This window comes from Rhinopithecus bieti, unplaced genomic scaffold (genome assembly GCF_001698545.2).
Source record: "Rhinopithecus bieti isolate Rb0 unplaced genomic scaffold, ASM169854v2 scaffold_27006, whole genome shotgun sequence".
In the NCBI taxonomy this organism is placed as follows: Eukaryota; Metazoa; Chordata; class Mammalia; order Primates; family Cercopithecidae; genus Rhinopithecus; species Rhinopithecus bieti.
The window spans coordinates 4,056,716-4,069,263 of record NW_016813373.1 but is presented as its reverse complement, the minus strand read 5'-3'; the positions used below and the strand labels follow the sequence as shown (position 1 = coordinate 4,069,263).

General features: G+C 37.1%; 1 protein-coding gene across 1 annotated transcript in view; it reads right to left on the bottom strand.

The window, feature by feature from the left end:
• Nucleotides 1-12,548, bottom strand: part of SWT1 (SWT1 RNA endoribonuclease homolog) — a 139,966-nt gene that overhangs the window by 101,505 nt on the left and 25,913 nt on the right. Inside the window, 5 exon segments of the mRNA XM_017848065.1 lie at nucleotides 395-488; nucleotides 6,110-6,298; nucleotides 6,690-6,791; nucleotides 8,993-9,104; nucleotides 10,589-10,648. Coding sequence (XP_017703554.1) covers nucleotides 395-488; nucleotides 6,110-6,298; nucleotides 6,690-6,791; nucleotides 8,993-9,104; nucleotides 10,589-10,648 — 557 coding nt within the window.

Here is a 12,548-nt window from a genome sequence, read left to right as displayed (position 1 = left end):
ACAGGCACCCAGCACACAACTCCAACATAAACCACCCTATCTTCACCTCACCAATAGGTAAGTAAATAAATTTCTTATCTCATCCTGTCAGACATCCTGTCAGATTCTGATTTTTAAACTATTTTGGAGGGATATTAAGTGCCTTTTCCCCTGCTTTTCCAAGTTTTCTGAATTCCATAAAATTAAATTGAAATGAAACTTCATCTAGTTGAGATCTCATTCCTCTAGAGCTCATACATTATAAGACTATCAGATATAAGTGGGTATGCTTACTGGCAGATTTGGAAAATTATGTATGTTTTTGATCCTTGGTATGCTGGATACAGTATGATTTTTTTTTTAATTATTTGGTTTATTTTTTAAAAATAAAAAGTAAAATGACTATGAAACTCACGTGCACAGAATAACAAAAGAACAAGGGAATAATTCCTGGTGCTGGAGACAGCATTTTAGTACTCGATCATCATTGTTCTCATCACTCAATCCATCTGCAAATTTAGTAAAGGCAACGGTCAATAAGTACCCTAGAAATGTGGGTGCCACAGAAATAATCTAGGCTGTATTTACAAAATGAAAATATCTACGAGATTTAAGGTAGTTAAGGTATGACACTATGATGGTGGACACACGTCATTACACATTTGTCCAAATCCACAGAGTGTACAAAGCCAAGAGTGAACCTAATGTAAACTATGTACTCAGAGTGATAATGATGTCAATGGAGGTTCATCAACTATAACAAAGGTACCACTCCAGCGAAGGATATTGATAATGGGGAAGCTATGCTTGTGTGGGGCAGGAAGTATGTGGGAAATCTTGTTGTCTTTTGTGCAATTTTCCCGTGAAACTAAAACTACTCTCAAAAACTCTATTAATAAATATATCTCAGCTGGGCATGGTGGCTCACGCCTGTAATCCCAGCACTTTGGGACGCCGAGGTGGGCAGATCACTTGAGGTCAGGAGTTCGAGACCAGCCTGGCCAACAAGGTAAAACCCCATCTCTACTAACAATACAAAACTTAGCCAGGCGTTGTGACAGGTGCCTGTAATCCCAGCTACTTGGAATCTGAGGCAGAAGAATCAGTTGAACCCAGGAGGCAGAGGTTGTAGTGAGCTGAGATCGTGCCATTGCACTCCACGCTGGACAACAGAGTGAGACGCCGTCTCAAAAAAAATTTAAGTATATATACATATATGTATAAATATATACATATATAATAAACTATATATAGAAACATTCTTCATATATTTATTTTAATATATGCTATAAAAGAAAGAAAACTTTTTAAATAAAAGACAAGAAGAGTAAAATAATTTTAAAAAACTGAATCTAGAATTTACATAGCATATAGTTGTGGATTTAATGTGGTTAGTTCACTATTAAAATGGTCTATGATATGGCTATTAGCAAACTCAAAGGAAAGAAATGTGATCAGAAGGCTAAATGTCAGACTAGAAACCAAAAACCATGAATTCTATTATCAATTCAGTCACAGATTATAAGTAACTTAACATTTTCTCAGCTTAAGAAGTCTGTGAACTAATAAGCAACTGTTCTACCAGTAACTAAACTAGTTTCCTGTGTGTGCTCTCCCTTAATCTCTAAAGCAACACAATTAGAGATATACAGGAGAAGGAAATATGGGCCCTAGGAAGGTAACACGAAAAGTAATTCTTAACAACTGTTAATCAGTTGCTGACAGGGTACCCTCTGGCATTCTCTAAGCCTCAAAACATGTAGCAAAATTCAGTTTTGTAAAATAATGCAGGCCAGGTGGTCAGTGCCTGCAATCCCAACATTTTGAGAGGCTGAGGCAGAGGGATCGCTTGAAGTCAGCATTTCAAGATCAGCCTGGGCAACATGGCAAGACTCTGCCTCTACAAAAAAACAAGAAAATTAGCCAGGCTCGGTGGCACACTCCTGTAGTCCTGTAGTTCCAGCTACTCAAGAGGCTGAGGAGGGTCAATCGCTTGAGCTTAGGAGTTCAAGTCTACAGTGAGCTATGATCATGTCACTGCACTCCAGTCTGGGTGACAGGATGAGACCTTGTCTCTAAAAAAATTAAGAACAAAATAATAATAATAATAATAATAATGCAATGTGTAGAAATTGGACTAAAGATAATGTTTCCCACAAGTCCATACACTACCTACCTGAGAACTCCCTAGAGTACTTATTAATAATACAGAATACAGAACCACACCCCAAATATATTTCTGGATAAGAATCTTTGAAGCCTGGACCCAGACACTAATTTAAGCTCTTGGCCTGTCTCTTATACATTAAAATTTAAGACATACCAGCCAATTAGTCTCAACCTTTTTCCCAGTTTATAATCATTTTTCTCTCAACTTCTGGCCTATATTACTTAGTCCTTGAATCCTTCAAATTAGAAAACTCATTCATTCATGCAATAAATATTTACATAGGGCTTAATTTGTGCCAGGTTCCCATGCTAACCAGATGGATATGCAAAGAAAAACTATTTAGGAGTTCATATTGGTGAAATCTAGACAGAGCTCAACTATATCAGGACATGAGTATGAGGAAGATATGATTAAATTTCTTGATGACCAGTGAGCCAGACAGAAATATATCACAGTAGCCAATTTCCCTTAAATTCAGAGGGTAAATGCCATGAATAGTGCAAAATGTGTAACTCAAAATCATTAGTTAACTTTAAACAATTCAATTCAGCAGATAAAAGGAGGCTTAAAAGTAACAGTGCACTGTTCTAAAAGTATCAAATTCAAGATTATCAGTAGTGCCACTTTTTCTAAGATATATGGAGCTGAAAAATAAACTGTAAGACTATTCATGAAATATTTAGTTATTCAACAAATACTTTTGAGCACCTGTACATGTACTGTTCAAAAGTGAACAAAATAAAGACTCTGGAAACAGACCAGTCTGGGTATGAATCCTTGTTTTCCCACTTACTAGATATGTATCCTCGGGCGAAGTTTCTAATCATGAGGAGTAAATGAGAACGTATATAAAGTATTTAGTCCAGTGTATGGCAATAGTGAATGCTTAAAAGTACCATGTATTTATTACTTAAGATTCAGCTTGGCCAGGCGCAGTGGCTCACATCTGTAATTCCAGCACTTTGGGAAGCTGAGGCGGACAGATCACTTGAGGTCAGGAGATCAAGACCAGCCTGACCAACATGGTGAAACCCCATCTCTAAAAAAATTTTTTAAAAATTAGCCAGGCATGGTGGCACATGCTTGTAATCCCAGTTACTCAGGAGGCTGAGGCAGGAGAATCGCTCACTTGAACCCGGGAGGCAGAGATTGCAGTGAGCTGAGATTACACCATTGCATTCCAGCCTGGGCAACAAGAGCAAAACTCCATCTCAAAAAAAAAAAAAAAAAAAAAAATTAAAGAGTCAGCTTAAATGGCACCTCAACATCAATGACCTCTACTCACACACAGAATAAAAAATTCAATACCTAATAGAATTTAACCTCCTCAACAACAGGGTTTCTCTTTCTCATTCACTGTTACAGGCCCAACACTTGGAACAGTGTCTGGTACAAATACTTGGCAAACAAATGAATCAATAAAAATACAATGAAAATATAAAATACAGACCAAATGTCTGATTGGGGGAGTGGCAGATAACTATTTGTTGCCTTTAATTATTTTTACCTTATTATAAAAAATATATAATTTTATTGGCCGGGCACAGTGGCTCACGCCTGTGAGCCGAGGGAGGATGAGGCAGGTGGATCACCTGAGGTCAGGAGTTCAAGACCAGCTTGGCCAACATGACAAATGCCATCTCTACTAAAAGTACAAAACTCAGCTGGGCGTGGTGGCTCACACCTGTAATCCTAGCTACTCTAGGAGGCTGAGGCATGAGAAGCGCTTGAAGGTGGAGGTAGGAGATGGAGGTTGCAGTGAGCTGAGATCACACCATTGCACTCCAGCCTGGGTGACAAAGCAAGACTCTGTCTTTTAATAAAAAAAAAAAAAAAGCCAGGCATGGTGGCTCATGCCTGTAATCTTAGCACTTTGGGAGGCCAAGGCGGGTGGATCACCTAAGGTCAGGAGTTAGAGACCAGCCTGGCCAACATGGTGAAACTCTGTCTCTACTGAAAATATAAAAATTAGCCAAGCATGGTGGCGCACGCCTGTAATCCCAGCTACTCAGGAGGCCGAGGAAGAATCGTTTGAACCCAGGAGGTGGAGGTTGCAGTGAGCTGAGATCACGCCATTGCACTCCAACCTGTGTGATGGGAGCGAGACTCCATCTCAAAAAAAAACAAAAGTAATTAAAAATCTGGAAAATTCAGAAAACATAAAGAAAATCAAAATAACTGATAAACCCATCAGGTAAATATCACCTCTATTCATCACTAATAAGTATATATACATAACTAAATAAATTTAGAATTATACTTCACATATTTTTTAATCTTATGTTTGTTTTTATTTAAAATTATGTCATTAATGCTTTTCCAAATATAGTGTCCCCTCATATGGCTATAGGAATGTAACTTCTCCAAATGTTATACAGGTTGATGCTACTTTTTTGTTACATAAATAATGCTATAATGAACACTATTTATATAAATCACTGCCTGCATCTCTCACTTTTTTTAGGATACATTTCTAGAAAGACAGTTATTATCCTTAGGCTTATTCAAGCACATTGCTAAATATTGCTCTTCTAGAAAGTTACCAATTCATAGTCTCACAGCAGTGCAGTGCTGTGAATCTTCCTAGCGAGTTGGGAGAGAGTAACTTTCTAAACCTAGAAGAGATAAAAATAAATCAGATATTTTTAAAAAATGAGAGATGAGTCTTATCAATCTGTATGAGCCTTCCATATAATGAGCACAAGAGAATTATCACCTATTCTGACCATAAGCTATTAGGTAGTTTAACATATTAACCAATCTTCATAACCATTTTATGACATGGAATTTATTTCCTTTCATTTCATTTATTCAGTTTCTTCACCTTTAACTTTCCCCAGGTTATGCTATAAACCCAGGTTGATCATATTTCAAATCCTATGTTCCTCTCACTATAGTAGATAAATACTATATCAAATAAATATAATTTTGGAAATAGTTAAGGACAAGGCTAAAATTATAGTCAACTAAAGCTACTTGACATGGACCATCTTCACTCAAAATTCATAAGCATTATATCTGGAACATATTAAGAGCTAATAAATATTTGTTTAGATAATAAATGAATGGTAGAGACCCTTTTTCTTCAAAATTTTAAGACTAAACAAAATTTTAGACTAAAGTAATTCATCTTAAGATGAATCTAATCATGTTTTTTAAAGTCTTCTCATAGTTAATATTGGATTGGATTGGATCCATAATTGGATTGGATTGGATTCCTCTTAAGATGGATTCTTTCAAATCTTACAGTGAATATGGGTACAGTGGACAGTACAAATCCATGGTATTTAAAATAATGTAAGTTTACCTAAATAAATAATTCTGAGCTGGGAAGAAATGAATTCTTAAAGAATGAAATAAATCTTCTAAATATATGTATAAACTCCACTGAAATAAGTGTTCCTTTACATATAGATATTTTTCCAGCAAATTATATAAAACATAAAGAACATACTTAACTTCTAAGACTAAAGCAATTTTTAAATGATCTCATAGAAAAAAATTCAATGAGGGGAAAATCTATAAACCTTTACTGTAAAAACACCTCATTCATTATTACCGATTCTGACAAACCACAGGAAAACATCATCATCTCCATGGTACATTAACTGCATATGGTGATATTAACAGACTAGAAACCTAGATCACTTACAGACTGCATCACTCAGCGATAGTATTTTTTAAAAAGGAGTCCGAGATTCTGTGATGTAGACAAGTATGCATACACAACTATATAGTCACTATCTGTGAAATATAGACATAATGTAAGAACATCTAGGAGAAGCAGAAAAATAAAAATCAAAGACTCCTAAACTAAGCCACAAACCATCACAATGCCCCTTCCATTTCACATTCCAATGGGTTTAAATGTTTTAAAAGTTTTATACCATTTCCCTCCAATAATGAGTCTGCAGCCAAACAAGTATTAATCAGGAGGCACCCTGAAAGAACAATACTTACAATGTTTTTGGGATGCAAGTTGTATTGATTGACCCCATAGCTTTCTATCTTGATTTCTGAGACTCTCATTGATGAAATGAACTGCAGGTATAGCTTTGTGCTGGGCATGTTTTAGTAGTTTTCCTTCCTTCATACGATCTAGCTCTTGCATAACGACCCAGGGAATTATTAACATAAGTTTTTCAAAACCTAAAAAATAAAAAGATTTCTTAGAATTTAACAAACATTTATTGAGCTACTAAATAGAATTGCTGTCCAAGAGGTGAAAGTTTTAAAGCACACAGTCCTCCCTACCTTTGAGAAATTCAGAATGAATTGAGAGACAATATATTAAAAAACAAAAATTAAAAAGAGAATAATGTGTCAAAAGAATGTTAAAAAAATAAGCACTCTTGGAGATCAAAAAAAGGGTGAGTTCAGATTGCTAGTTTAACCTGTAAAGGCTTTTTTTAAACTTATAACACTGAACATGCTTAATATATAGCATATCCAAATGGAGACATATTCATGAGAAAAAAAAGCCACATCACTGTTAATATAAAATATCAACTCAAGGAAGAAAATCAGAATCTTTAAATACCTGGTACATCTGTTGCCTTCAGAATTCTAACAAATTTGAGATGATTCATCAGAATATTTGTGTCAATAACAATTAGAAGTTTTCTGTCTGAAGTATTATTTGCTAGAGAAAAAGAGCAAAGATTTCATGATATTTGATAATAGACTTATATAATGTCTAAAATTTTGATATCATAGAAGCATTGAAAATTCAATTGAATTTAAAACGCCTCTTTGTCTTGTTAACTATATCAGAGATTTACACAGTTGGCTAGACTCTCAAGTTGCTATCTATCTGGTCCGTATCTTTGTTGCCAAGTAAATTTCTCCCCAATCAGTTAAGGGTCCTCTGGATAGGAACTGCAACCACTGTTTGGAGAGGGAGTGGGGTGGAGAATCATCTAAGTCAAAGTGGGCAGAGAAGGTAAGGGTTGGCAAAGCAGAAATACACGGGAAACCTGGGGCCAAGACTGAAAAACCAGTCATGGAGAATGTTTTTGATAGCATTCTTAAGAGAAGTCCTTTAGATAATAAAAACAAAATTGCTTTTACTTCAATTCTTAAGAGAAAGAATAGTAATCAATGTTTAATCACCCACCAGCAGAACAGTATAAATTGCTTGTAGGTGGATTTTAAATTATGAACTGACTAGCTTGGGAAGTAATTATGTTTCTAACTTCTGTCATGGATCACTGGTAGCTGTGCACTTAGTAATTATAAGCTAATTTTAACATATCCTGAGTAATTATAATCGAAAGATAAATATGTGTAAAAGAAAATACATGCCAGTTTTGGTGGCTCACGCCTGTAATCTCAGCACTTTGGGACGCCGAGGCGGGCGGATCACCTGAGGTCAGGAGTTCAAGATCAGCCTGGCCAACATAGTGAAACCCCATCTCTACTGAAAATACAAAAATTAGCTAGGCATGGTGGCACACGCCTGTAGTCCCAGCTACTCGGGAGGCTGAGGCAGGAGAATGGCTTGAATGCAGGAGGCACAGGTTGCAGTAAGCAGAGAGAGCTCCGACGCACTTCAGCCTGGGCGACACAGGGAGACTCCGTCTCAAAAAAAACAAAACAAAAACAAAAACACAAACAAACAAAAAAAGAAAATACATAATAATACTAGCATTGTTATTGCATAGGATCATTTTAAGGTTCAGATAAGTTAACACACAGGAAAACACTTGAAAGATGAAAACTGCAATGTGAATGTAAAGGTAGCATTACTTTTTTTTTTTTTTTGAGATGGAGTTTTGCTGTTGGTGCCCAGGCTGGAGTGCAGTAGCTCAATCTTGGCTCACTGCAACCTCTGCTTCCCGGGGTTCAAGCCATTCTCCTGTCTCAGCCTCCTGAGTAGCTGGGAATACAGGCATGGGTCACCATGCCCAGCTAATTTTTTCATATTTTCAGTAGAGATGGGGTTTCACCATGTTGGCCAGACTGGTCTCGAACTCCTGACCTCAGGTGATCCACTCGCCTCAGCCTCCCAAAGTGCTGGGATTACAGGTGTGAGCCAGTGTGCCTGGTCAGCATTACCATTTTTAAAAACAGAATTTGAAATAGTACACTGACAGATTTTGGATAATCTCTATCATTACCTTCTCCCAGTAGCAAAAAAAAAAAAATCAAATTTTTACAACATGAACAAGAAATCAATAAATATAATACCTTCAAGCAATCTGCATTCTTTCTTTCTTTTTTTTTTTTTTTTTGAGAGAGGGTCTTGTTCTGTCACCCAGGCTGGAATGCGGTGGCGCAATCTTGGCACACTGCAGCCTCAACCTCCCAGGCTCAAGCAATCCTCCCACCTCAGCCTCCTGAGTAGCTGAGACTACAGGCACATGCCATCATGCCTAGCTAACTTTAATTTCTGTAGACATGAATGAAGTCTCACTATGTCGCCCAGGCTGGCCTTGAACTCCTGGGTTTGGGCAATCCTCCCATCTCAGCCTTCCAAAATGCTGGAATTACAGGCATGAGCAACTGTACCAGCTATTCTGCATTATTTCTCATCAGTGCTTTACATAGCTGAAACCGTTGAAGTTATAACAGCAAGAAAAAAAGACAACTCATAATCCTAATTACTACCTCTTGACAGAAAAAGAGAAAATACATCTAACTATCTAATAATATGAAATATGTAAAACCAATAAGACAAATATTGGATCTAATTCCTGTAGCTAAAAAAATAAACTATTACTTTATCATTCATTTCAAGTGAGCATATTTTAACATTTTCATCTAAATATTATAAAACTGAATATTGGCACATTAATTTTAGGAAAGCATAGGAGAGCATAAACATCAACATATAGGGTATACCAGAGGAAGAATGTACATCATCTTCTAAGTCAATTTCCATACTCATTAACTCTCCAGGTAAATCCACACTTTTTCCCACACGTGCAGCATGAAGCTCTTCTACTATCTGCATCTAAATTGTAAAAGACCCCAGTGAAATATTTTGAGTTACTTTGTAGATTGACAAGAGAAGAAAGCAATTAATTCTTAATTCACTTGAGATGGTTTATGGAAAGAAAAATTTTATAAAACTCTGAAGGCAGCATAGTAAAACAATAAAGATTAATAAACACACACATGGTTTTCAAAATAGTTTTCTTCTTACCTCCGCAACCTTATGCAAACAAATTATTTAACAACTTTGGATCTCAGTTTGTTAATTCACAAAATAGGAATCTTTAATATCTATTTCCTTTAGGATTTTTGTGAGGAACAAATGAAATAAGCTATGTGAAGCTCCTTGCACAGAGTCAAATACCTAGACATTAAAGTAAGTTCATTCTCATTCCAAGTCTCACTTCATTTTAGGAGTCAAAATTTTTTTATCTTGACAGTGAGCATTCTTCTTGAGATTTCTAAGATTATTTATGAATCATCATAAACTGAAATCTAGATCTTAAAACCATTCTCACTTCACAGAAATACTTCTCTGATGTTATTTTGACACAAAGAAATGAAATACAGTCTAGCTTTAGATCAGAGATGAGACATCTTTCTTCTATCAAGGAGCACCTCAAAACAGAAAAATATAATTGACTGTCACAAATAAAAATCAATTAATATAGTTTGAGAGTTTTTTGTTTTGTTTTGTTTTGAGACAGAGTCTTGCTCTGTCACCCAGGCCGAAGTGCAGAGGCACAATCTTGGCTCACTGCAACCTCCATCTCCCAGGCTCAAGTAAGTCTCCTGCCTCAGCCTCTTGAGTAGCTGGGATTATAGGCGTGCACCACCACGCCCAGCTAATTTTTGCATTTTTAGTAGAGACGCGGTTTCGCCATGTTGGCCAGGCTGGTCTCAAACTCCTGACCTCAGGTGATCCTCCCGCTTTGGCCTCCCAAAGTGCTGGGATTACAGGCTTCAGCCACCGTGCCCAGCCTGAAAGTCTTTAAATAGACAATTACAAAGTGTTCCACGAATCTCATCTTAACTTAGGACAAGTGAACATAAAAAGATCAGTCAGGGGACTCTGGTTGGGAAATGAAGCAACCTTTTTAGGTAAACACTCATGTACTCTCATTTTCATTGAATAATGTTTTCATCTTACGATTTTAAAATGAAGTAAAACATGTTAATATCCTACTGCATTTTGGCAACCCTAGGCATAAACAGGGAAAGTGTCATAAAATTAAATCAAAATTCAGATTACTTGTGGGCCACTGGTTTCATGCTCTTTGTTCACAACAGATAACCTTACTAGAAACAAAAGTAAAAGTACTAAAGTATACTTTTCTGAATAGTTTTGCATGACTTCATAAAACCTTACATATTGATTTAAATAGAGACATCATTGTATTTTCATATTATCAAGGTTTCTACAGTCATTATTTTTTATTAAAAGTAGGAACTGTTCGCCTTAATTTCACTAAAAATTTCAAAGTAAATAAGAATATCAGTAACCTCTTGATCTGTATCCTGGATACTTTCAGATGACACTGAAGAACATGGTGCTTCAAAACTCTGAAATGAAAGTAATTTCATTAGCTAAGAATAAAGCGTAACCTAAATAGTGTTTTTCAACCTTGTCACTATTAACCTTGAGGGTCAGATAATTCACTTTAGGGGTTGCCCTGTGCATTGTAGGATGTTTAGCAGCATCAGTGACCTCTATCCTCCAGAATGTCAGCAGTACTACCCACCTACCCCTACTCCCAAACTTTTTTTTTTTAAAGACAGGGTCTCACTCTGTCACCCAAACTGGAGTTCAATGGCATGATTACGGTTCACTGCAGCCTCAACCTCCTGGACTCAAGTGATCCTCCCACCTCAGCCACCTGAGTAGCTGGGACCACAGGCACACCAACACACCTGGCTAATTTTTGTATATTTTGTAAAGATGGGGTTTTGTCATGTTGCCCAGTCTGGTCTCGAAACTCCTGAGCTCAAGTGATCCACCCACCTCAGCTTCCCAAAGTGCTGGGATTACAGGCCTGAGCCACAGTGCCATCCCCACCCTCAATCTTGACAATCAAAAATGTCTCCTGGCATTGCCAAATGTCTCCTGAGGGGCAAAACTGCCTCCAGATGAGAAAGTGCCCCTAGAACAGAGAAGCCCCATTCTATCAAGTCATGAAACATGGTAGAATTCTTCATATACAGATTCATAAAAATACTATATCCTAAGAATAAAATTACATGTCACCCTAAAAAAAGGGAAATAATGAATGCAAAAGTAAACAAGTTGGCCTTCAGTGGTGAAAAATTTTCATCCAGGAGTAACTAAGCCAATTCTACAAGTGACATGATAAAACAACAGAAGGAACTTGAGGATTAAAATAAGGCTAAAAGAAAAGCTGAAAATGCACAGTTATATTATATGTAATTAGAGCACCAGGGGTTTGTGTTTTATTTTTTGTCTTCAAACATAGTTTGAAAAATCTCTCTCCAAATTCCAATTTTCCACTGGCATTTCTTCCGAGTGGATGAGACCCACCTGACTCTACATACAGGTGACAGGAAGCTCAGCAAAAGAACAATTGAACTAAATAATCTTCTAAGAATTCTCCAAGATAACGCAAAACTAACATGTATTTTATGGAAAGCTATTTCTGCTATGAACTACAAACACTCTTCTTTTCTTTGTTTGAGACAGAGTCTCATTCTGTTGCCCAGGCTGTAGTGGCATGATCTCAGGTCACTACAACCTCCACCTCCTGGGTTCAAGATTCTTCTGCCTCAGCCTCCCAAGTAGCTGGGACTACAGGTGCCTGCCATCACACCCGGCTAATTTTTGTATTTTTAGTAGAGACAGAGTTTCACCATGTTGGCCAAGCTGGTCTCAAACTCCTGACCCCAAGTGATCTGCCCACCTCAGCCTCCCAAAGTGCTGGGATTATAGGCACAAGCCACTGCGCCCACACAAACATACATCAGATGTAGAAATGTACATCATATGAGAAATCTCTGCAGCATGTCGTATAGTTTCTTTTGGTCTCTATGTAGAATTACTACACAAACCAAAAGAGGTACATAGCAAGAATATTAAGTTGTATCATATGTAGAAATGCTTTACCGAGAATTCAGCTTCCACCCTAACTTTCCAGCTAAATGCTTTACTGGGAATTCAGCTTCCCCCCAACATCAAACTTCACATGATATAATAACACACACTTCACAGACATAGGTTCATCATAGTTTTACTATTTCATGACCCTGAGATTCAGAATCCCCTTCTCCATATAACTTTAAATCTTACTGATCTTTAAAATTCTCTTTAAGAAGTGCCAAACAGTGCCAGGCGCGGTGGCTCACGCCTGTAATCCCAGCACTTTGGGAGGCCGAGACGGGCAGATCACTAGGTCAGGAGATCGAGACCATCCTCGCTAACACAGTGAAACCCTGTCTCTACTAAAAAAATACA